The 27040-nt window shown below is 45.7% G+C and overlaps 1 protein-coding gene across 14 annotated transcripts in view; it reads left to right on the forward strand.

The window, feature by feature from the left end:
- Nucleotides 1-27040, forward strand: part of foxp1 (forkhead box P1) — a 544572-nt gene that overhangs the window by 318752 nt on the left and 198780 nt on the right. For all 14 annotated transcript variants that reach the window (XM_031901201.1, XM_031901192.1, XM_031901203.1 and 11 more), the window contains one exon: nt 9180-9358. In XM_031901201.1, the coding sequence (XP_031757061.1) occupies nt 9191-9358 (168 nt within the window). In that variant the 5' untranslated portion in view covers nt 9180-9190. The remainder of the gene's footprint in view (nt 1-9179; nt 9359-27040) is intronic.

A 27040-nucleotide genomic window follows, 5' to 3' on the forward strand; every position in this document is an offset into this window, starting at 1 on the left:
ATGAAACACAGAGAATTGGGAAGAATGGTCATTTGTTCAACTTAAATGTCATTTAGGGTAAGATTTGGGGTGTTTGCTGCCCTAAATATACTTGGAACTATAATACACAGATTTTTTCTTATATCTGTACCCACTTTTCAAACTAAGTGGGGCCCTGACCGAAGATTGATCCTCCAATGGTTAACTAAGGCTGGACATTCTAGGGCAGCGGTGGGCAAACGTTTAGGCTTAGGGGCCACAGTGACTTTTTAAATTTGACAGATGGGCCGGGCCAGCGCCATCTTTGCTGGTCATCCCCTAGGTTTTGCGTTGCTTACATGCAGTCTTGGCGCCAAGTCTCGCTTGATGAGACTTGCGGAGTCGGGAATTTCTGAAAGACAGAAGATTTGCGGACTGCAGTCTCTGTTACGAAAAGCGAGACACGCCAATCCTTGGCGGGCCGGATTAAAAAGATCAACGGGCCGGACGTGGCCTGCAGGCCGTAGTTTGCCCACCCCTGTTCTAGGGGCTTGAACTGAAAAGGTTGGGCACCACTACCATAATAGGGAACCAGCTCCATAGGTTGTAAACTTGTAGTTTAAGGTAAACTGTTGGGTAGGTAGCCCTTGTGTCTTTAAATTCAGATTTAATGGGTGGGGGGGTGGAAATAGTTATGTGCACATAATCATAAATCATAATGATGGTCCTACGCTATACTGTCTAAGGCAGGGGTGGGCAAACTTTCTTGCTCGGGGGCCACATTGACTTACAGACGGGCTGGGCCAACATTACGCCATTTCCACTCGTCAGTCCCCAGGTGCTAAATCTTGCGTGATGAGACTTGCGGAGTCGGCAGCCCGGATTAAAAAGACCAACGGACCAGACGTGGCTTGTGGGCCTTACTTTGCCCACCCCTGTTCTAAGGGAATCTATATGGAAGCTCCTATATAAGCTCCTAACAACTCCTATACACTGGGAAGCAATGCTTATCTGTACCATCTCTTGGAAACAATATGGCAACTCTGTAGTATAGAGGTACAAATAAATATAAAGAGACAGTTCTGTGCACAGAATAATATGTACCCCCATAACTAAGGAATAAAACATGGCAGCCCCCACTAGGATGTATAAACCAAATGTGCAGAGGAGGAGTGATAGACAATGCCCCCCGGTCGTAATGTCTCTTTAATAGACTGCCCCCCAGTGCAGGTACCCCGCGTCTAGACGGACGCTTTGCAAAATAACACAAGGGCTGATAATCCATTAGTCATCCATAACAACAGGTAATATGCATCATTTATCGCTGCCCACTGCTATCTTTCTGATACTTATGATGGATAATGCTCCCGTTTCCCCCCTTTCGCGTTGCTGTTTAAATTATACCAAAGGAAAAATTAATGAGAAAGTAGATTTATGGCTTTCATTTGTTTGTCAATTCAGAAATTAATTGGGTGTTAATTTTAGCCGTCCCCCCATCACGCCAGGTCTTTAGCGCGCGTGCCACCCTGCTTTGCATTCATTGAATCCTACCTCTCATTTACTGTGGGTCACTAGCTTTGCATACATTAAAATAGCCCCGGGGCCCACTCTCTTGATTACTTTTTGAACTGCCGCGCGTTGGAAAAATTTACGCCTTTCTTTTATAATTATGAAAATGCAGCACGGGGCAGCGGCGGGTACACGGCCCTCTTTCCTTCTGACTGGATATTGTATGTATATATGTTTGTATGTATATCTTTATTTATAAATCGCTACTTATGTACGCAGCGCTGTACAGTAGAATTCATTAATACAAACAGGGGGTTATTAAGATAATAATACATAAATACAAAGTACAGGTATGGGATCCCTTATCCGGAGACCCATTATCCAGAAAGCTCCAAATTACGGAAAGCCTATCTCCCATAGACTCCATTTTAATTAAATAATTCAGAATTTTAAAAATTATTTCCCTTTTCTCTGTAATAATAAAACAGTACCTGTACTTGATCCCAACTAAGATATAATTACCCCTTATTGGGGGCAGAACAATCCTATTGGGTTTATTTAATGGTTAAATGATTCCCTTTTCTCTGTAATAATAAAACAGTACCTGTACTTGATCCCAACTAAGATATAATTACCCCTTATTGGGGGCAGAACAGCCCTATTGGGTTTATTTAATGGTTAAATGATTCCCTTTTCTCTGTAATAATAAAACAGTACCTGTACTTGATCCCAACTAAGATATAATTAATCCTTATTGTAGGCAAAACAGTCCTATAGGGGTTAATTAATGTTTTATTGATTTTTTTTTAGTAGACTTAAGGTATGGAGATCCAAATTACGGAAAGACTCCTTATCCGGAATACCCTTGGTCCCGAGCATTCTGGATAACAGGTCCTATACTGTATAACAATAAATACAAGATACAGTTGCAATAAGTTAAGAGTCAAAGACACAAGAGGATGGAGGTCCCTGCCCCGTAGAGCTTACAATCTATATATATCTATATTTGTGCATGATAATAAACATATTGTGCCAGAACATGCACATAAATGCTGTTATTGGTCTTGTTAAATGGCTGCAGATGGGCAAGCTGGCAACACTAAGGGGCTGATTTACTAAGACACGAATTCGAATCCGAATTGGAAAAATTACGATTGGAAACGAACATTTTGCGACTTTTTCGTATATTTTGCGATTTTTTCGGCGTCTTTATGATTTTTGCGTAAAAACACGAGTTTTTCGGCGTCTTTACGATTTTTGCGTAAAAACGCGAGTTTTTCGTAGCCATTACGAAAGTTGCGCAAATTCGCGATTTTTTCGTAGCGTTAACACTTGCGCGCAAAGTCGCGCCTTTTTCGTAGCGTTAAAACTTAAAAGGCGCGACGTTTCGTGCAAGTTTTAACGCTACGAAAAAATCGCGACTTTGCGCAACTTTCGTAATGGCTACGAAAAACTTGCGTTTTTACGCAAAAATCGTAAAGACGCCGAAAAAATCGCAAAATTACCGATCATTACGAAAAAAACGCAATCGGACGCATTCGGCCCGTTCGTGGGTTAGTAAATGTGCCCCTAAGGGTCAGATTTAGCAAAATGTCAGTTTACCCACGTTCTATTCATTCCTATGGGGTGTTTATAAGTGTATTTATCAATGGGTATTTATGAATGGGGACGTTAGATAAATATGCTTCTAAAAATCCCATAGGAATGAATAGAACGTGGGGGAAGTTTTATGTATTAAGCTGTAAACTGACATTTAGATAAATCAGCCCAGTTATATATCAGTCTTGCTCAACTCCCAGCACCCTTCGGCTGCTGAAAGCTCAAAGCTACATTCATACCGGAAGAGATTAGAATTTAACCTTAGTTTTCTTTAAACATGTTACATCCAGTTATGGGAAAGACAATACTTGGCAGTCAGTTGCCGCAATCCTGTAACCGAGTTATATATTGTTGCCTCAGGCGTCGCTGATTGAAGCTGTGATTTATATAGATGTGCCAGTGGCTAGTGGGCCATTTCTGAGCTTTATCTTTAATTGCCGTAGCCAGTGTTGGGTGTCTTTAAAGGGAAAATATTCCTAGTTCTAATATACACGTTATTTTGATATGAATGATGAATAATTTATCCTACAGCTTTGTGTGGTACTCAGAGTTCCCTGTATAACTCAGCCTGCAGCCTTGTGCCTTTATATGGGCACAGAACCCCTCAGTGACTTCTAATATCCTTATCATTTACAGTAGGGGGTACATTATCCCTTATAATACATGAGTGATACTCAGAGTTCCCTGTATAACTCAGCCTGCAGCCTTGTGCCTTTATATGGTCACAGAACCCCTCAGTGACTGCTAATATCCTTATCATTTACAGTAGGGGGTACATTATCCCTTATAATACATGAGTGATACTCAGAGTTCCCTGTATAACTCAGCCTGCAGCCTTGTGCCTTTATATGGGCACAGAACCCCTCAGTGACTGCTAATATCCTTATCATTTACAGTAGGGGGTACATTATCCCTTATAATACATGAGTGATACTCAGAGTTCCCTGTATAACTCAGCCTGCAGCCTTGTATCCTTATCATTTCAGTAGGGGGTACATTATTACACTTATGAAAGCAAAGCCTAATATGCAAAGATCATTCCATCCGTATATGTCAGTATTAATGCTTATGGGCTGGAGCTGTCATACTGTTTATCTCAGCTGACTTTTTATGGAAACCAATAGAATATCTCAATTTATTAATGACCAGTTGGGTTGCTCCATAAGGGTTGATTCGTATTTTTTTCCCTTTTCTATCTGTTTTTTTTTTTCTATCATACATCCGATCCCTGGAGTAGGGAGGTCCTAGCACCGAGGCAATGTTGTGGCTTGGCCATTTCTATTCATAAACACCCACAGCATTCATACCCCCCTCATGGCAGAGATAAGAGATATACAGCCGACAGTATAATATCCCTTTTATGCCCATTTTCCAGGGGTCCCTGCAACACAATTGCTCTTTTCGCTGCCAAATTGCACCCTGTAGCCTCGGCAGAGATCTGATCCCCAATGTGGCTTTGATACAGCTTAGCCCTGTGTTACATTATTCATAAATAATTAAGGAACATCATGTTGGGTGTATGTTTTCCTATAGCCCGGCTGTGGAATATAATTTCCAGCTATGTGCGGAACAGTATGACATTAGCACAGATTCATGTGTGTGAAATTGATTTGCCGCTGACAAACAGTGTGGTCAGACACCTAATGTAGCTGCCCGTTAATAAGGTTTCTCATTAATTGCGGCCGGCGTGACTGTATTTGAAGGTACGCGAAATTGCCTGCAATTGTATCGAGCCTTAAAACTGTGAAAGTCATCTCTAGAGAGTCTTCATGCACTATTCATATGGGTGTCACTCAGGAACACTTGCCTGTCTTTATAAATAAATTGCACATTGACTTCAATGGAAACCTTGATTTGTTAGCATTTGGCTGCCTTCTGTAAAGCTGTCGCCTTGTTCTGACAATGATAATAGCAGCTGTAGTCATTCTCATACCCCCCCCCCCCTTAATTATTTAGAAATCAGGATTTGTGCTTCTTGTAATTATGACCTCTCTTGTTTGGCTCTGAGGGAAGAACAAGGTCATGGTTGCAAAGGGGAGAAATAAGGTTCCTCAGTAGGGTTCCTGGGCTCCTGCAATATGGCATTAGGGCAGCTGGTTAAGGTTTGGGCACCTTATGAGGATGGGCCATGGGAGACTATTACTTGAGATTTTCTAAACACACACTACTGGGTGCAGGACCAAGCACGTACCCTATCTTTGTGGTTCCTCTTGAGAATCACCCAGAAGAAGCCCAAGTCTCTTTGACCAGACAAGTATGGCTAAGGTTTGGGCACCTTATGAGGATGGGCCATGGGAGACTCTTACTTGAGATTTTCTAAACACTATTGGGTGCAGGACCAAGCACGTACCCTATCTTTGTGGTTCCTCTTAAGAATCACCCAGAAGAAGCCCAAGTCTCTTTGACCAGACAAGTATGGCTAAGGTTTGGGCACCTTATTAGATTTTCTAAACACAAACTACTGGGTGCAGGACCACGCACGTACTCTATCTTTGTGGTTCCTCTTGAGAATCACCCAGACGAAGCCCAAGTCTCTTTGACAAGACAAAGTCAAGTATGGCCTCTTCTGCTCAGCCTACCCTCTTGCAGGACCTATCCAGGAAACGGCGATGGAAAAAAATAAATTAACAATGACAATTGACTTAATCTTACCAGGTCACACCACTTTTAGGTCTAAAATAGTAGAGTTGTGATGTGATCTAGTGGATGGCATCTCAGAGATAATAGTAAGACGACTCCATTTCAGTAATGTTTTTTCTGCCATGCTATTGCTGTACATTTCTGCCTGAGGCCATTTCAGAGGGGGAATCATTAGATATTTTCAGGCCTGTACAAAGGCTTTGGTGACTTTAGTCCCTACCTGCCCCCTAGTTACAACTCTTGTCCAGGCCTGGACTGGCAATCTGTGGGTTCAGGCAAATGCCAGAGGGGCTGCTGTAAGGTGCCATAGACAGTCACTATTTATTGGATTGGGGGGGCTGCTTGTACTTGGAATGCCAGGGCCTATTTTGAATACCAGTCTAGGGCTGCTCTTGCCTATGTGGTTTTGATTGGTGATGACAAAAATAATATTGGTTACAGCAGGTGTTGGTAAAACCCGGCCTGGCATGTGTGGCACTAAGCACTGTGGGTGATAGTTGGAACTAGCCAGTATTGCACCAGCACAGTCAGTACAAATTCCCTTGATGCCAATGTTATTAATAAGGAAGAGATTTATTAGAGCTGTAATAGGGGATATTTTTGCCCCTGTTGTACGGACAGATCCGGCATTGTGGTTGGTGGAAACCCTGCAGTCCGGCTCGGTACCCCATACATATGCCTGAACCTGCTGCCTCTAAATCATTTTGGGCTTTAGTTGCCTTTAAAGCAATTTCCTCTATTTCTTTTCCTAGTGGAAAATCCTGCGGCGGACGCACACTCTCAGGGCTACAGTGAAAATGTTGGCAAAACCCGGTAATTGAGAGAAAATCTATAAATCAGAGAAAAATAAAAGTCACACCTCATAGTCTGTTCAGGCTGTGCGAGCAGGAGGCTAATTTTAACATTCATTTACTTTCCTTCCACACCTACTTGGGTTTGTATGTATTTCGGCGTTAACACCTTATTCCGCGCTCTGTCCTGAGACGACGTATAGTCGCGTCGGTGTTTGAGACATTGGATCCCACTTCCAACACCTCAAGGTGAATGGGAAAATATCATAATATTCCGCTATCTGGTTGCCCATATGGGAGGCCGTTTCAAGCCGGCGACCGGTATTTTTGAAAAAAAAGCCTTCTCATTGAAACGGCCGTCGGGAAATCAGTCCTATTGTGTAACTGCACAAAGATGCCTCCTTGTGTCTCCAACATGGGAGCCGCTTTTGTACTGGGGTGAAGCCACACAGAGCTACTTTGTAGCAGCTACTTGTCACGGCTACTAAACACCAGAAAATCCCCTGCCATAGACAATACTGAGAATTGCCTCTGCTAAAACACACGTAGAGACAATTATCAGTAAATGATCAGCATTGTCTGTTTTAGTAGCCACGACAAGTAGCTGCTACTAGTAGCTCTGTGTGTCTTCACCCTAAGAGAACCACTTTAAAGGGCTAGCGTCAGTCTATGGGCAAGCAAGCACCCATGGAACATTCCCACCTTCCCTAAAGCGCCTTCAGCGCAAACAACCAGATGCCCACAACGTGGGGAGAACATACAATCTCCTTGCTCTTGGGGCCGCCATGTTGCCTCATTCATAGGTAGCTTTACCTTTAAAGGAGAAAGAAAGGTAAAAACTCAGTAAGCTTTATCAGAAAGGTCTATGTAAATACAGCCATAAGCACTCACAGAAACGCTGCACTAAGTTCTCTGTCAAAAGATTTGTTGTGTCTATTTTCCTGTGCCAGAGACATGCAGCTCTCTCCTCTCCCCCCTCTCCTGCTCCCCCTCCCTCAAGAATGCTAAGAACTAACCCCTCCCCCCCCTTAGGAATGTGGATCTGAGCCAATCAGCAGGAAGCTGACTCATAGTCTTACAAACTGAGCATGTACAGGGGTCTGGGTGTCTGTGCAGGAGTGAGGCATTATGGGAACTTTCTTTACACAGCTCAGCGTTTTTTCTTCCTGTTTGGCTTCTGATTATCTGAACGGGAGAAATATGGGGAGACTTAAGGGCACTATTGAGAGAACCGAAGGTATGCCTGCAGCTTGAGATTAACTCTTTAGTAGCCTTTCCTTCTCCTTTAAGTTATAGGTTGTTTCCAGGGATGTAACTACAGAGGGAGCAGACCCTGTGGTTGCAGGGGGGCCAGGAGTGTAGAGGGCCCAGCAAGGCCGTAATTATTAGGCAATTTTAAGATACCTTGGTAAAATAGATCAATTTACCAAAATTAAATGTACTATATGTGACATCTAGTTACACCACTGGTACCATGTAGGAACAGGATTACTACAGGCGACCCTATTAAAGGGGCAGTTCACCTTTAATAATTTTGATTTGTATCATCTCTCTGGTTTTTCAGCAAATATCTGGTTGCTAGGGTCTTTTCATACCGAGCAACCAGGCAGTGGTTTGAATAAGAGACTGAAATAAGTATGAGGCGGGGGGGGAATGAATAGGAAGATAAGCAACTTTGTGCGACTTTGGGAAGCCAAATCAATGCATAAGCCTTTCCACTGGCGACTCCTACTGTTCCTGGCAGAAAGGCATTTCAGAGTGGTTATACGCCTGCGGGCGACTACATTGGTCCATCAAACATTAGCCCAAGGGGCAGATTGATCAAAATGTGAGATTAGAGTTCACCACCGAAAAATTCACCCACTTTCACCCACTTTCTATTCATTCCTATGGAATTTTAGAAGTATATTTATTAGGGATGCACCGAATCCCGGATTCGGTTTGGGATTAGGTATGCGTTTTTGTAAGGATTTGGTTTCGGCCAAATCTGTGGTCCTGGCTGAACCAAATTCGAACAAGCACTGTAGGACAGGAACCAATCAGCAGCTAGGCTGACCTGATAGGGAACTGAATCCTGTCTTTCCTTGTGTGACTGCAGGGCTGTGATTGGCTCTCCCCCTCCTACTGTGCTTCTGGCAGGGGCCGTTAGGGCACGCCCACTCTTCAATTCAAACACGGACAAAGAAGTGATAGAATCTATAGGGAGCTCCAATAAAGGGGCCATTTTTACAGATAGGATTAATTGCCTACAAAATTAGGGATTTTCCCATTTATCCAATATATCCCCTTTAACGGCGAACCCACCCCTTTATCTGAGCGCCGCAGCGCCCCCTTCCATCCCATGCCCTATAATTGGCTGTATAAATAAAGATACACATATGCACAAACAGAGACCCTTTTTTTCCACCTTCACTGTATTAATAAGAAATGTTTGTCTGAAATTGAACCCAAATAAGCAATCGGAGCAGCTGGCATTTCAAGTTGAAATTTTGGGCAATTATAGCCGTTAAATAAAACAAACAGAGAAGGCCAGCAAGAAGCACTGGGGAAAGATAAATTGTATGAAAGGAAATGACAACTGTTTACAGCTCGGGCATGATTTTAAACAGGGCATGTGTCTTCAAATGCACTAACTGTTTTAACAGCTGGATGTTTCTTTCCCCCCCTCTCTCGTTTTCTAAGGGCTTTGAGTCATGATGCAAGAATCTGGGACGGAGACAAGAAGTAACGATTCAGCCATTCAGAATGGAGCGGGCCCCGGTAACCACCTACTAGAGTGCACGTTGCGGGAATCGAGGTCCAACGGGGAAACTCCACTCGAAATAGGGGCCGCCGAACTCGCACATCTCCAACAGCAACAGGTACTGTTCCCAGAATGGGGCAAGGCTGAGCAGAACCGGCCATGCAATCGCCGAGGAATGTGAACATTTATACTTTATGATGTGTTCTGGCATCTTGGTTTGGGAATCCATCATAAGGAAGTTGAGTTCAAAGTCGCTTGCTCTGGTTTGCTAATCCACTGCGCTCTGTTTAGCTCTGAATATATGTCTCCTGGTTCTCTGGCACGTTGGGCGAGGTGGAATGTCATCTGCTACTGAATTGCTTTGGTCTTTACTGTCTAGCCAAGAGGCAAAATAGCTTTGTCTGGAAGGGGCAACCATGATGTTGTAGACCAGTGATCCCCAACCAGTGGCCCATAAGCAACAACCCCTTGGATGTTGCTCCCAGGGTCCTCAAAGTAGATGCTTATTTTTGAATTTCTGACTTGGAGACAAGTTTTGGTTGCATAAAACCCAGTGTAAAGCCAAACAGAGCCTTCTGTAGGCTGCCAGTCCCCATAGGGGCTACCACATAGCCAATTATAGCTCTTATTTGCACCCCCAGGAACTTTTTCAATGCTTGTGTTGCTCCCCAACACGTTTTCCATTTGAGTGTGACTCATGGGTATAAAAAGGTTGTAGTCTTTGCACACTTTGAACATGGGGTTGCACCAGGGTCGGACTGGGGGGTGAAGGGCCCACCGGGGCTCCCACCCCAGGGGCCCTGCAGGCGCCCTGCCGGCCACATCCCCTAACACCCCCCTCCCGCAGGGGCCCCACTAACCCCCTCACAGGGCCCCCAACTTGACGTCCTCCCCCGAGCGCGTAAATTTCAACGCGTCAGGGGAGGAGGGGTCGGGTAGTGGGAGCACCGGCAAGTGTCAGGTCTGGGCCTCCGGGGCCCACCGGGATTTTTTTCTGGTGTCCCGGCGGCCCAGTCCGACCCTGGGTGGCACCGTGGTTTCATAGTTACACTTCAGCCTTGTGTTTTACCTGGGTACTACCTGTTTGTATGTTCTTCCCATGTCTGTGTGGGTTTCCTTCTGGTAGTCAGGCTTCTTCTCACACTAATGTGTGGGATTTGTGGGGGATAGGGGCCTTGGATTGTAAGCTCCACCGTGGCAGGGACGGATGTGGCTACATCTGATGGCAGAGGTGACGGGGCGGGGTAACTAGTTTCTCTGCATTCAGCACCCCAAGGTATGTACCCAATAGGGATTTGACCTAGAAGCCCAAATGGAAGGTCCAGCCATATTCCTCACATCCCTAACCTGCTATTGTACGCATCCAGCTCCCCTCACAATATACACTGGCTCGTTTAAATCGTTTCCATCCTACAGGTTCTTACTTGAAGAGAGAGCATCACAACCATGCTGAACTCATTACTGCCGCCGTCACACAAAACCGTGGATAAAATTTCAATAACTGCAGGCCACAGTTGAGTAAACAGTTGCACTGAAACTTAATTCCTGTTGACTTTTCCCTCATTCTTGGCCAGGGGCACATTCTCATTCCGTGGTGCAAAGACAACAAGGCTTACAGCTTTGATTAATGTAGGACAGTAGATGGGAATTAGTGCGTTGGCACAGGGGAAAAATGCATGAAACAAAAACAAAACAACCAAAAAGAAAACTCAGTCCATATCGACATTTTCTGCATTTAGTGGAGAATTTCCCAGTTTCTCTGCAATGATGTGGGATTATGATGTAATCCTCCATGATCCTTCTAATCATATCATTGGTCGTGCCTGACTTGATAACTGATTGTGCCGGCCACGCAATTCCACCGGCGGGCCTGAGCCTCTGCACTAGGAGGAGGCCAATAGGGCCATGGGAGGCCCACAGTACTGTTGGGCGAAGCTGCCTGCCTAAAGGGCAAGTAATGCTCTAGGGCCAGTAAAGCTAAGGGCCAATGTGGCCCCTCCAGACCAAGTCAGCAGAATTTTAGACCCTGTATGGGGCCCTCCTGGTGGGCTGCCCTGACTGGTATGTGGCTGAAAATTGGGCACTGTCTGCATTTGTCAGTAGGTTTGGTCAGTGGCAAATCTAGATGTTATTGGGCACGACAGCAAATTTAATTTAGGGCCCCAAAACATTGGTAAATTGATCCATTCTACCAAGATATTTGCTCATTAATTAGTGCCTTACTGGGCCCCCCACGGCACTTATGGTTGCTGGGGCCGGTATTCAGAAATTTACCGGCAATGTACTTGTGCTAATATTCTGCCTCCAGCTGCCCCAATTCCACCCCACTCCCCCGCTATTCTGCCCCATCCCACCCCGTTACTTCTTCCACTGTGCAGCTCCCTACAGTATTCCAGACAGTTTAGCAGCTCTGCCCCCACCCCACATCATAACCCCCTCCACGACATAGCCCCGCCCATTTTCATCCACCCCCATCCCACCTCTACGTCATTGGCTTGTAGGGGGCCACAAAAGAGGTGCCAACCCTACCTACCAATACTCCTTGGCCCCCCTGCACCCGCGGATTCTAGTTCCTCTGTAGTTACACCCCTAGATGTGGTCCTCACCCATGTAGGTCCCTTTATGGACCAATCATTGTCCCAGGCCAAATGATTAACTCATCCTAATTGGAAAGATTAGCAGAAGGTCTGATCATTTAGTGAGCCCCCCAAGCAGCGGATCTGGGCAGGTATATACAGGCAGAATTGCGGCCAGCTATGGGGTACCTTCCCCGAGCCTAAACATTACATTATATAACAGGCAATATATATATTTTCTCTTTTAGGCAACATAAGCAAAAAAAAAAAAAAAGATAATCAAACCCGTTGCATTGTGATTGGAGCCGCACTTTCCAAACATAATTTGAGTTTAAAAAAAAAATAGTTTTTTTTTTTTTTTTTAATTATTATTCCCATCGCCCACACATAAGCTGTTTGCAGTTCATCTAAACAGTTGACATGCTTGTATTTTACATGAGCTTGTTTTCCTACTGAATCAAAATAACAAATATTGTTTTAATCTTCTCTCCAGCGACTAAAGGGGATGTTTTCCTGCCAGTTCCTCCACAATTTTTTATTAAATGGATGAAATCGTTGCAAACAACTTTTCTACCTTAATTTTTATATATATATATATATATATATATCGGAAACATTAAGATCAGAATGTATAATTACTTTCTGTTTGCTTTTTCCCCCCTTTCTGGAAAGGTGTTACTGCCTCAGGCTGTGGTTTTAACCTTCCCTGTAATGCCATTGTCTCTCAGACTGACCTCTATCCATAGCCCTTCTATTGTCTGTAATCACTTTAAAAAAAAGCCAGAAGGTCGAGTGATATAACACTCCATGTATTCCCCTGTACTAAGCACAATTCAGCAGGAACAGCCCCCTAAGTTTGCTCATAGCCTGTACAGAGAGATACCATAAAACTATGGCACATAGGGATTCCCCTGTACTAAGCACAATTCAGCAGGAACAGCCCCCTAAGTTTGCTCATAGCCTGTACAGAGAGATACCATAAAACTATGGCACATAGGGATTCCCCTGTACTAAGCACAATTCAGCAGGAACAGCCCCCTAAGTTTGCCCATAGCCTGTACAGAGAGATACCATAAAACTATGGCAACATAGGGATTCCCCTGTACTAAGCACAATTCAGCAGGAACAGCCCGCTAAGTTTGCTCATAGCCTGTACAGAGAGATACCATAAAACTATGGCACATAGGGATTCCCCTGTACTAAGCACAATTCAGCAGGAACAGCCCCCTAAGTTTGCTCATAGCCTGTACAGAGAGATACCATAAAACTATGGCAGCATAGGGATTCCCCTGTACTAAGCACAATTTAGCAGGAACAGCCCCCTAAGTTTGCTCATAGCCTGTACAGAGAGATACCATAAAACTATGGCACAGGGATTCCCCTTCTGCTTACCCCTATCCACCCCTGACAGAATGCAGAGCATCTATAGAGCTGTGGGAGTTGCATACAGGTGAGTGGCGGTACTGCAAGTGACAAAGCTGCCAATACCAATAAAACTATTGGAATGAACGTTACACCTCTCCTTTCCAGGAGCCGGTCCCTGGGTGGCTGGGATAAGCGGGGATAGATAATTCCCCAACGTTATGCTGGGATGGTTAGGGAAATTGCTTTTCACTTCTTTCTTATTCTTGCCGTTCCCCCCGGCGGCACCGGTGCATTTGCACAGGGGAGAGCTGTTTGCTTAAAGGTCTGTTGCGCGGCGTTAGCCGGATAATGGTGTGTCGCCACTGAGAGGCATTCACAGACAGATTCCGCTCCAGATTTACTAATACAAACACACTGTGTAAATCAACCTTATCTCTGTTGCAAACCCCTTACATCTGAGCCTCCCTTCTGCCTCTCACATGGAGTAAACAAGTTAACCCTTGCAACAAGGGAGGCGCCATTATTACCACTTACAGGGGGGGTATCTGATCTCCCCCCACCCCAGAAGCCATCAGTGGGATATATCTGTGCCGATCGCTATCCTAGGAGCTGGGAGCCCATTGTCTCGCAGAGAGCCTGTCTCTTATTGACTGCCCCCAATGTATGGCTTTGCTAGTGTTTCACTAATGAGTCAGACAGTTGGCAGGAGAGTGCAGCGAGAGAGTGCAAGTGTGAGGCTGATTGATGACAGAGGCAGGGACCGGGCAGCACAGGAGGACATATGATCTCGGAAGCCGAGGAGAGAAACGTCCCTGGCGCCTATTTCTGCGCTCAGATCTCAAATTGTTGTTTTGTCTTTTTGTAACCACTACTTAAAGTATACATTTCAGTCTATGTATGTATGTATGAATGTGTGTGTATGTATGTATGAATGTATATGTATGTGTATGGTCTTCCCTCTGCCTCTCCACCACCCAACCGCATCTTCCACCATCTTCTCCATATTTGCAGCACCTTAACATATGTGTCTATAGACATATCTATACAGTGTCGGACTGGGACCCCAGGGGCCACCAGAAAACCTTACACCCTAGGCCCACTCTTCAAACTATTTTTCCTCCTTTCCCCACCCAACCTCTTTATTCTCCTAGTCACTCTTATTTACATGCTAGCATCTATTCTTCCATCTATTTCTCCTCTTCCTTCCCATTCAGAAATAGGGAATGGCCATGAAACAGGCCAAATGGTCAGGAGCAGGAGGGCCCACTGACACCTGGGCCCCCCGGGAGTTTTCCTGGTATCCTGATGGGCCATTCCGACACTGTATCTATACAGATTTATTTGTTCTACCATGCTTGCTCATTTCTTACCCCTGACACCTTTTAAGTACAAGTATATAGGTGGAGACCAACAGGCCCCGACTGGGATTCAAAATAGTACACACAGGCCCAAAGCAGCCCAATAAATAGTGACTGTCTACACCAGGGATCCCCAACCTTTTATACCCCTGAGCCACATGGAAAAGGTGTTGGGGAGCAACACAAGCATGGAAAAAGTTCCTGAGGGTGCAAATAAGAGCTATAATTGGCTATTTGGTAGCCCCTATGTGGACTGGCAGCCTACAGAAGGCTCTGTTTGGATTTACAATGGTTTACATGCAACCAAAACTTGCCTCCAAGCAAGAAATTCAAAAATGAGCCCCTGCTTTAAGGCCCCTGGGAGCAACATCCAAGGGGTTGGGGAGCAACATGTTGGGGATCACTGGTCTATAGCACCTTACAGCAGCCCCTCTGGCATTTGCCTGAACCCACAGATTGCCAGCCAATTGTAAATGTGTAAGTGACTGACTAATGAGGAGGCCTCCAATAATCAGCAAGGATAGGGCCTGGATCTTCTTCTGGAAGACCTTATAGGTTTAGATAAATAGTAATAAATTGCACCAGATGCACCAAGAAATTAAGCAGCTGAATGGTAAATATATTCTTTGAAATAAGTATAGAAACTCCACCATGGTGGTCAAGTACCATAAAAATCAGTCATGTGACCTTCATGATAATTGGATGTAGCTAAAATATATGACTTGGTATGAAACGTGGAACTCAGCATTGCTACCTGCACTCTTCTGCCTTCTGTTCGGCATGGTCAGTGTGTTACATTGGCATGCCCAGGCCTGGAGTTGTAGGAAGGCCACCATTGACTGAGCCTAGAATGGCTAGAATCTAGGGTTGGCATCTCCAATGTTGACTGGCCTGTCCTCAGTACTGCCATTGAGTGTAGGTTTGAGCTGAGTGTGAGTGCACCAGCCTAGGGATGCGCCACCATGTAATCAGGCCCTGGGCATGACTAGGCACAAACATGTCCACTCTGTGTCTGAGCCAAATTGTCTTATTGTTGATTACATATGGGTCTCCATAAGATGGACCTATTGGCCTGCAGGTTCTACAGCAGTTCCAAAGGCTGTATGAGTTCTCATACCGTACAGGTACCCCTAGAATTGCTTCCTACACAGTACAAGTATGGCGGCCTGGGGATCCCAATATTGATACTAATGTCATTTATTGAGTCAGTTGGACAAACCATGATGCACCGGGGTGCACTAGCGGGTGTGGAAGTAAAGGGGAGCCATAGCTGCTCGTTATAGTCTGGGCATGAATGAGTAGAGAAATACAGAGGGGCCATACTCTGGCCAATTGGATATTTTACGAGTCCACTGCTTTAAGTTGCTGGGCAAACGAGTTGCCAGAAGAAACCAGACAAGCATTTTGGAAAGCATTTTTGAAAGAGACACTTTAGTTTCCCACAATGCAGTCCATGTCCCGGGCCTGCCCAGCATCCCCTGCAAAGCCACAAACTGCATGGCCGCGAGTGCTGCTACAGAGCAGGCGTCTTTTGAAGTTCTCCCAGGTTTGGCTCCTAATTGCCACGCGCTGACAGAAGCGCAGAGAGATTGCAGGGAGTTTATTTTGCAGCACTGGCTGCCGACTCCCAGCGCCGTTCCCATAGCTGTTTTGCAATAGTGACAAGCGGTGCTGAGCAGGCAGAACTGGAATGTTTGTTTAACCTGAACCTATAGCCGATGGGATGGCTTCCAGTCTGGCATGATTATACTGGGAGCTGTGCAAGGTTACTGAGCATGGCAAGGACTGGGAAGGCCGGGGGGGCTGATATTATGGGGGTACATTGCAGGGATCTCCATAGAGATTGGTATCTGCCCTTGCACTGGGAGAAAGAATAAGAGTAAATACTTTCTCTCTTCTCTTACCTGACAAGTTAATCACAGGCTTTTTGTATTGCTCATATGCTGAATACAGCGCAGTGTTGGTTGTTTTCATGTTTCATTTTGTATCATTGCATCTTAAAGGAGAACTAAAACATAACAATGAATTAGTGAATACTGTACATTATGTTTTGGGGTTCTGTACCAGCCCAAGGCCCCCACAGCCCTTTAGCAGGGAAGATCTGCGTCCCAAAGATGCCCCCAGTAGCCCCCCATCTTCTTTTCTGCTGATTCCCCACAGATACTCTGTGCTGCTGTCACTTACCTGAGCTTAGGGACCCACTCACACTATACTGTATATATAGGATATAATGGTTACAATACAAGGCTGATAAGTAAATCATTTAGTATTAGTACATGACAACTAAATTAGTGCAATTTACATCAGAATTTAGTAAAATAAAAAAACAGCTGCCCAGAGCCCATTGAGCATGTGCAGTGCCACTGACACTCCAGAACCCAAGATGTGGAGCTCCAATGCACAGCTTTCAGCCTGAATCGTTACTGTTATAGAGATTCTAAAACTTTAGGCTGGTGCAGTAAGTTCAGTATATAAAATACTGGATTTCAACCCTTTATTGGTTGGTTTGGTTTAGTTCCCCTTTAAAAAAAAAAAGGAACACTGGTGGGTCAATGGACTTAACAGACCTACTCTATTGCCAATCCTCCTTACTGAGCTTCACATCCTTTCCACAGTGTCCCTGCCAGTTGCCCCCCCCCCATACCCTGCTTAGTTTCACCACTGGGCGTATCAGAGCACTGTGCTCACATTAGGGGCAAGATGGTTACAGCATTATTTCCAGGGGTTTCCCCAGGCCAATTAAGGAGAAATGTGATAACATTTATGGTTGCGCCAAGTGTGTAAGCTTTGTAAATTCTAAATTCTACCTGCTGATTGGTTGCTATGGGTTACTAGACCTCGTGCAAACACCATACCTCTTGTCACAGGACCAGTGAGGTCCAAATTTACTTCCGCTGAATCTTAATATTGCAAAAAAACAAAACATGCTTCTATATAGCCAAATTCTGGATCTGTTGCTGCTTACCCACAATTCTCTTGCTTCACAAGTGGGGGTAAGAATGAAGAACCCCTAACAAAATAATGTTTTTATTTGTAGAGGTGAAACCTTCTACTGATCAGAAATGCTGTGTACGGATAGCTTAATGGCGCACTCTCTGGCTGGAATTGAACCTTGCAGTGAGGGTCTTAGGTTCGATTCCAGCCTGAGAGAGATCTATGGCTACTCCCCCTGCCTTGTGATCCACTCCAGCCCACGGCTCATATTTTTAAATGCACAAAACAGAATGAGAAGAAAAAAAAAACAAGTTGTGTGAATTGTTGTGCGGGCCCCACCCGCTTTACTAACAAGGGCCTAGGAAAACATATGGCAAGGTTATAAACTGCTGTCTCTGGTGCAGTCTCATTAGTCATGTGAGCTTATCTCATAGCGAGAGAGCCAGCGAGCCAGATAACGTCTTTGTTCCATATTGACACAACAGGGTAGGTCCCAGTTTGTTTGTTGGCCTCTGTGGGGAAATGTATGCGCAGCTCTTTTTCTCTGTAAAAATGACTAATTATTAAACGCGCTATTTACATAGCTGTTTTCCTCCGGGCCCCGGGGAGGGCAGCATTATGGCTGGTAATTAGAACATTTCCGAACACTCCTGAGAAAGATCAATATGTGTGTGAATGAAAGGGCTGCTTTTCATAGGGTGGAAAAGTTCAACAAGAAGCGTGGTTGTATTGTTTGTGTTTTGTTTACTCTGCTCCAAAGGGTGTTTTTTTGGGGTTGGCACCCAGCCGGTATTTCACCAGCGTAGCCAGTAAGTAACCAGCCAAGGAGCCCAGCTTGTGTTTAAATAGCCCTGGGTTCTCCCCAATTCCCCTTAGATCAGAGCCATGCCCCCTTGGATCCACCCTTGGTCCGCCCACTTTCCACCCTATGATGATAACGCCCTGTCCCCATGACATCACCAACCAGGCTTTGTGACATCATCCCTCCTCTCCCCTGGTGGCCCTTATAAAAACCCCCGCAAATGTGGTAACCCTACAAAGAGCCTAAAGGTGGCCATACACGGGCCGATTCTAGCTGCCGATATTGGTCCCTTAGACCCATTCGGCAGCTAATCGGCCCGTGTATGTGCACTACTGAGGGGCCTGCCCGACTGATATCTGGCCTGAAATCGATCAGGCTGGTTAAAAAATCTAGTCGGATCGGGGACCGCATTGGCTCATTGATGCGGTCCCTGGACCGACTTTCCTATACCCGTTGGGATAATTCAATCGTTTGGCCCCAGGGCCAGACGACCGAATTAGCCTGGATTCTCCCGATATCGCCCACCCGTAGGTGGGGGATATCGGGAGAAGATCCACTCGCTTGACGACATCGCCAAACGAGCAGATCTAACGGTGTATGGGCACCTTAAGGCTAATGGCACCTCACTGGGCATTCTGTTTTGTTTTTAATATTTAAAGGAAGGCCGTCTCTCTCCATATGGGTCAGATACAGCTCTTCCTGTTAAATAACTTTATGAACAGTGATAGGAGGCCCTTTGCCTAGGGTTGCCACAGTTTTCTGCCACTAATACTAGCCTTTGGGTTTGGGGGGCGGGGTGTGATGTCATTTGGGGCGGGGCTATGATGTAAGGGGCAGGGAAATGGCCAGCATGGGCGGGGGAAAGGGGAATGAGGCCAATAAATGGGCTGACCTGGCAGGGTTATAGGCGGAGCAGAGCTGGGCCCATCGTTATTAATGGCAGTGGAGAGGGTCAGGGAACTGAGAGATTTATAGGACGTTACAAATTTACCAGCAAGTACGGTGCCGGTAATCTGGTAATACTGATGCTGACCCTAGCTGGTAATTTACAGGATAGGCCGGTTATATACCAGCCAGGGGGCAACCCTACCTTTGACCATTGTTTTTTTCCACAAGATGGCAGTCAGAACACCCCATGCACCACAGTATGAAAAGTGAAAGTCACAGTATGAAAAGTGAAGTCACGGCTCCAAAGCAATGTCACGAGCCACAATCAATAACAGGGCACTGGTGCTTAAAGCATAAATGGTACAGAATGAATGCTGGGAGTTGTAGTTCAGCAGCACCAAGAAGCCGCAGGTTGCAGGTCCCTGCCTGGGACAGCAGTTGCTGTTTGTTTGTGCAGTTGTGTAGCGGTGCCGAGGGATCAGTATGGCAGCTGAGCTCCCTATCAGCCCCTGTCTATCTGATGCTGCTCAGTTGAATCACTTGTTTACTTAAGTGCGATAACCACTGGACATGACCAAATATGGCCGCCTTCACTGTCCCGTATTGTTAGCGCCGGTAGTTTATTTTAATCCTGCAAGAATTTCGCCTTTTCCAGGCAGCTGCCAGGATTTATGTGGTAATGCAGCGTGCTGAGGGACCCTCGGAGTAATTGGTGGCTGCTACTTTTCCTTCCTTCGTATCAATCTATGGAGGGTCTTGATGGGGTGAACTTGATGGGTTGTTTGTTTTTCCCCCCCAACTAATTTACTGAGATACAAGTATCATTATGAATATACTTCCCAAGTTCTAATTGATGTCTTTTATATTTACCCTACCCTCTTGCCCTCCAGTTGGCATAACTCTAAGCTGTAAAGCTGGCCATACAGGAGCTGAAAAAAGCTGCTGATTTTGCCCCCTCCAGACTGAGTGAGAAACTTATTGGCCAGTACCTGGGGCCCACCAATGGGCCTGCCCAACTGATATCTGGATACTAATCAGCCATATATTAATCAGACAGGTTTGAATATCTCACCTGATGAGGAGCACATTGGTCCATTGATGTGATGCTTAAGGTCCCCATACATGGGCCGATTCTAGCTGTCGATATCGGTCCCTTATGGGCACTACCGACGGGCCTGCCCGACCAATATCTGGCCTGAAATCGGGTTAAAAAATCTAGTCGGATCGGACTGACTTTGCCTATACCCGTCGTTATAATTCGATCGTTTGGCCCCAGGGTCAGATTCTCCCAATATCGCTCACCCGTAGGTGGCGACATCGCCAAGCGAGCGGATCTGAAGGTGTATGGGCACCTTTATCTGACAGTGACAGGTCTCGGTAGGTCCCATTGATCTGATCCTTGTCCCCAGATCCCTGATATGGGCCAGAGTGTAGATGGCCAAACCCTCTTACCCAAAGCTCCAAATTTTGTTTAAACTTATATATTCTTTTGCACAACCCCATAGCTCTAAAACAGTGTAGTGCAGGGGTGCCCAGACTTTTCCCCGCGGCAATCGACTTCTGACTCCTCCCTGCGTACGTACACATACCCAATAAATGCACAGAACCGCCGTACTTCCGTATTTGCCGGCTTTGACGCAGTCCACCAGAAATCCACGGGGGATCGACTGGTGGACCACGATCAATGTTTTGGCCACCCCTGGTGTAGTGTATGTTACAGCTGGAGGGGTGTAGGGTGCAGTATGGTGTCTGCTCCAGGCGCGGAGGAGTTAGTGCGGCACACATGGTTATAATGCGGTGACCACAGCACAGAAGCAGAATGAGATTTGGCCAGTGAAAGATCCCATCGTTACTTGTCTTGGCCCTCTTGTCAGGAGCATCTCGCTCAGCGCCCAAGGCAATGGTTAAGCATTCAGTAACTTGAGGATTCCATAAATCAGCGTTATCTGTGTGTTTACAAAATAAGCATTGCCTCACTGCATATTTGGTTTATAGTGCAATCGGCACTCAGCCGTCTGGATTCACTAAACTGGCCCAGGGCTCACAATGGGCTGAGGCTGATGCTCCACAGGCTTTGTGAAACACAAGGCGAGCGCAGTATTTTAAAAGCAACTTGAAAGCAGAAGCCTTTGTGTTTGACAAGTATCAGTTTATGAGTATTTTTGTGTAGGTGCAGGGAGCATGGAGACTGAAATGTTCAACTGGAACGTTCAACTTTCTCCAGGTGCCGGGAACAGCTGCCACTGACAGGCTCACAGGGTGCATGTGTATATGTTTAACCACGTCCAAGGGCCGTGATAATGTCTATGAGACCTTCTTTCTCTCATCCCGGCAATTAAGGCTCAGGCACGTAGGGGGTTTAGAGGCTGCATTCCAAATGGCAAGAACAAGGGATGCCCAAATGCCGCCTGTAGGTTTTATACATACAATTCTAACAAGAAAAAAGTGGCCATCAACTGATATGCGCCATTCCTCGATTAAATCACAACTTGTAACTCTTTGGCCTGTTGTGTTGAATTCTATTGTGGGCAGTGATACCAGCAGATATTCTCATCAAAACATATCTGGGCCCTTCAGACTTCTACAGCTGGCTAATCCGGCCATACACGCACAAGTTGATTCATATCATTTGCACCAAATCCACTTTTTTTGTATTCGGCTGAACCCCGAATCATTGGTAAAAGATACAGCCGAATACCAAACCCAGGAGCGTGGATTTGGGCAAAGCTGAATCCTGCCGAAAAAAGGCAGAATCTTGGCCGAATCCTGGATCCGGTGCATCCCTATATAATTTCCTCTACATATATGGAGGAGACCCAAAGATCTGATCAGTATCTATATACTATGGATATCAGTCAGTTTATCATGCTGGTTTTCAAAATTTAATCTGTTGATTTAGTCTGCCGGTGCCCCATTCATTAGCAGATGGGGAACAGAACAGGAGTTTCTGTTTCGATAGATTAGGGTGTTGGTGCCAATGAGCAGAACTATAGTAGGGTACCCCAAACGGTATGTATGTATTTGTTCAGCCTGCTAACCAACTGGTTAGATAATGTATGTAGTGATACGTGGTTCAGGAAAAACTCAGCCCGCACCCAACCTTAACCTGCACTCCCCAACCCACAAACTGTTGCCTTTGTAGGATCCAAATCCAACCTATACACACATCTTTCTTAGTTCCATGTGTGCGTTAGGTTCCAAGACGGAAGCTTCGGGAGCAGAGGAAGATTGTACTTCCCCAGTCTGACCTGCACCCAACCCACATGGGTCACTCAAATATTAACTCTAACCCTAACTTTACCTAAGGGTGAACCTGCAGGTTAAATTGTGCTAATTGTATGGGATCAGCACCCCCTTAAGACATACCTTAATATTTGCTTGGAGAGTTTAAACTGTCCAACTTGAAGTTTTTGAGTAGCTTCTGGGCCAATGCTGAGTAGATATGTTAATAGTGGAGTTAGTTCATCTTCTTATTAGGCACCTCTCTTTGGGGCTAAGTGTTGGACCTGGGAGCGGTAATTTATGTCAATTTTCTCGACAACTTGTGTAGTCAGCCACCTTGAAACCTTGGGTTTTGTATAAAGAGTAAAGCCAGGATCTGCAGTCTTTCATTTCAGGCCTTAAGTAGACTTGGATACTAGTTGTAGTAAGTGATAAAGCAACATGTCCACTCTTGGAATTCCTGATCTAAAGTGACAGGTAGATTCCATCACTTGCACTGTTTGGAAGTTTTTTTCAGAACCCCAACTAGATGTCTAAGTCTAAATGGGCATGTATTTTTCCTTTTTGGCCACCCACATGCTGGGCTGATCAGGTTTCTTGGTCCTCTGGCCAATTAAAGGATCATAATGTAGGACTTTGCAGACCCATAAGGAGTAGAACTTATCTAAGCACGAGGCATTCCTTACCTATTGAATTATGTGTTCCGGGTTAGACTGGAACAGTAGGAAAATATGTGAGAACATGTACCAAACTATATTTATAAATGGAACCAGGTGACATTTTGTTGTGACTTAATATTTGATATTTATGTAGAATTTCTACTAAATAAAGGCATGTAGTAGTGTAAATAGTGTGTGCCGGAGACACAAGCCCCAACGTAATGACTTAACCCTTCACTTAAGGGAGTGCGCCTTGTGCCATAGGAGCCCACTATCTGCCATTATTAGTGGCGATTTACTAGTTAATTGCTCCATATGTGAAAGACCTGCAGTTTGTGTGAGAAATAAATAATCGGGTCTTTTTGTTCAAACACGAAGATAATTAAAGTTTATCTTCCATTTATTATTTATTATTTTTTCCTCTCGTGTGTTGTGTCTTGTGATGTGTAATTGGCACTTTGATGTGTGTAGGGACAAGGGTGTGTGTGCCAAGGCTTTAGCGAAGAGCACAAACAATTTGTTTAAGTTTGCCGTGTAGCCATATCCTTGTGAATGATTAATCTTATAAATAATATTGATAATAAACTGTGCAGTTAATTTGTAATGTAATGGAGCTTTGTTAGGGCAGAGCATGCTGGGAAATCTTGAAGTCGCCTCTTCATTTTCACGGCCTTTGTTTGTTAGTTGGCCTGCAATTAAACTGTAGCCTCGGCTGTGACCAGTATCCCACTTGCTCATGTTCCTAGATGTCTTCTCCACCATCTTTCCACCCCAACCATCTCCAGTGCTTCCGTTCTCTCTCACTGTTGCTTCTGTTCCATTGCACCTCTATCAGTCAGTTACCCTGCCTATACTGTATGTTTATGGAGCATGGGAGGGGATTACCCGGAAGAAACCCACGCAGACATGGGTATAACATAACAATATTATCTGCTTTCGGAGGGTGGAAGATCCATTGGCAGATGGAGAAGTTGATCAGTTTCTCCTTATTTCCCCTCCCATGCGTTCATTTGAGACATCAGCCTGAGTTAAGGAAATAGTTCTGTTTTGATGAGCATATTGATAGCTTCCCTGCATAATAGCCATTCATTCAGCAAGCAGCTTCATTGGGCAGATAAAGTCTGGGGTTCCCAGTATATGTGCAAGCGGTGATAGGGTGACACTAAGGTATAAACTGCTTGTGTGGCTCCAGCATTGAGCTCATTCCTGATATCTGCCTCACACAAGTCTATCTGCACATATCACATTCACGTTCCATTTGTCCGTAATCTGGGCCTGTTTATCTGGAACTAATTCGACTCGGCATGCGTGAATATTACATTATGTTCTTTCATATACAGTGTCTTTTGGGTGCGTTGTGTGCATTTTAGTATCCTCGGCCTTTCTGCCACGTGACACAAAGTGGCACACCTGCATGGGTAAGTCACCGTACGGCTAGTGCTGTACCTTCTCCTAATCCACTTTATCTTTAGAATTGCACCGACAGGCATGGCACCCCCAGTCAGTGCGCCAGGCCCAAACTGCCAATCTGTGGGTTCAGGCAAATGCCAGAGGGGCTGCTGTAAGATGCCATAGACACTCACTATTTATTGGGCTGGGGGGGGGATGTTTGGGCCTCTGTGTACTTGGAATTATTTTGAGTCCCATTCCGGTTTTATAAACCAGCAATGTGTGACACTAGCCTAAGCCTTAAGGTGACCATACACGGGCAGATTTCAGTCCCTGACTCAGTGGAGCTTACAATCTAAGGTCCCTATCACATTCCCATCAGTCCCTGCCCCAGTGAGCTTACAATCTAAGGTCCCTATCACATTCCCATCAGTCCCTGCCCCAGTGAGCTTACAATCTAAGGTCCTTATCACATTCCCATCAGTCCCTGCCCCAGTGAGCTTACAATCTAAGGTCCCTATCACATTCCCATCAGTCCCTGCCCCAGTGAGCTTACAATCTAAGGTCCCTATCGCATTCCCATCAGTCCCTGCCCCAGTGAGCTTACAATCTAAGGCCCCTATCCCATTCCCATCAGTCCCTGCCCCAGTGAGCTTACAATCTAAGGTCCCTATCACATTCCCATCAGTCCCTGCCCCAGTGAGCTTACAATCTAAGGTCCCTATCACATTCCCATCAGTCCCTGCCCCAGTGAGCTTACAATCTAAGGTCCCTATCACATCACATTCCCATCAGTCCCTGCCCCAGTGAGCTTACAATCTAAGGTCCCTATCACATTCCCATCAGTCCCTGCCCCAGTGAGCTTACAATCTAAGGTCCCTATCACATTCCCATCAGTCCCTGCCCCAGTGAGCTTACAATCTAAGGTCCCTATCACATTCCCATCAGTCCCTGCCCCAGTGAGCTTACAATCTAAGGTCCCTATCACATTCCCATCAGTCCCTGCCCCAGTGAGCTTACAATCTAAGGTCCCTATCGCATTCCCATCAGTCCCTGCCCCAGTGAGCTTACAATCTAAGGTCCCTATCACATTCCCATCAGTCCCTGCCCCAGTGAGCTTACAATCTAAGGTCCCTATCACATTCCCATCAGTCCCTGCCCCAGTGGAGCTTACAATCTAAGGTCCCTATCACATTCCCATCAGTCCCTGCCCCAGTGGAGCTTACAATCTAAGGTCCCTATCACATTCCCATCAGTCCCTGCCCCAGTGAGCTTACAATCTAAGGTCCCTATCACATTCCCATCAGTCCCTGCCCCAGTGAGTTTACAATCTAAGGTCCCTATCACATTCCCATAAGTCCCTGTCCCAGTGAGCTTACAATCTAAGGTCCCTATCACATTCCCATCAGTCCCTGTCCCAGTGAGCTTACAATCTAAGGTCCCTATCACATTCCCATCAGTCCCTGCCCCAGTGAGCTTACAATCTAAGGTCCCTATTATATTCCCATCAGTCCCTGCCCCAGTGGAGTTTACAATCTAAGGTCCCTATCACATTCCCATCAGTCCCTGCCCCAGTGAGCTTACAATCTAAGGTCCCTATCACATTCCCATCAGTCCCTGCCCCAGTGAGCTTACAATCTAAGGTCCCTATCACATTCCCATCAGTCCCTGTCCCAGTGAGCTTACAATCTAAGGTCCCTATTATATTCCCATCAGTCCCTGCCCCAGTGAGCTTACAATCTAAGGTCCTTATCACATTTTACACACTACGGTCAATTTAATCTGAAGTCAAAAGCCAGTTAACCTGACTAAGCACCCAGAAACCAACACAAACACTGGGAGAACATTCAAGCTCCCTGCAGGCACCCTGGCTGGGATTGAACTCAGGACCCCAGCACTGCAAGGCAGAAGCACTACCCATTGAGCAAGTCAAACAAGGCACAAACCCACCCCAAATGACATGACCCCCATATTTCACAGCGCTGTCCCTGATGTCATCATCCCACCTTCTTGTCTGGTTTTTACTTAGGTCAAAGGTGCCCGCCCCAGTGTAAATGCACCCCAAGGGAGGAATACAAAGCTAATGCTCTACCCTCAAATCAATTTATTAGTCCCTCTGCCAAAGAGACTGCAAAGCTGATTGGGGGATAAACAATTTATATAAACCCACAGCCTTGTTTGTATGCCCAGAGCCTGGTTATTCAGTAGGGACAGTAACCCTCCAATATAATGTCGGCTGTAGCGCCTACGGGGTAAGAGCAGGTAACGGAGCCGGCGAGCAGCAAATGCACAAGCCGTGTAGTGAGAGCCCCTTCCATCTCTTATTTATAGCCGTACATGTGCGCTCTTTATTATAGATGACAACGCTCATTCAGCCTCGCACTTCAAAGCCCAGCGCCGGGCACGGATGACAGAGCTGGGACATGGGACACAAAGGTACTCACAACAAGAGAGGGAAAAGGCCTGTTTACTGGATTGCATTTGTTAGCATGCTGTCTTCTGATATCGCTCCCCCGAGGGCCCGGGGAATATGCGCTGCCAGAGCGACGATTTAACATCGGGAAAATGGGACTTAAAGAGTTTTCTGTCTTGTAATTGTGCGAGAGA

Source organism: Xenopus tropicalis, chromosome 4 (genome assembly GCF_000004195.4).
Source record: "Xenopus tropicalis strain Nigerian chromosome 4, UCB_Xtro_10.0, whole genome shotgun sequence".
NCBI classification, from domain to species: Eukaryota; Metazoa; Chordata; class Amphibia; order Anura; family Pipidae; genus Xenopus; species Xenopus tropicalis.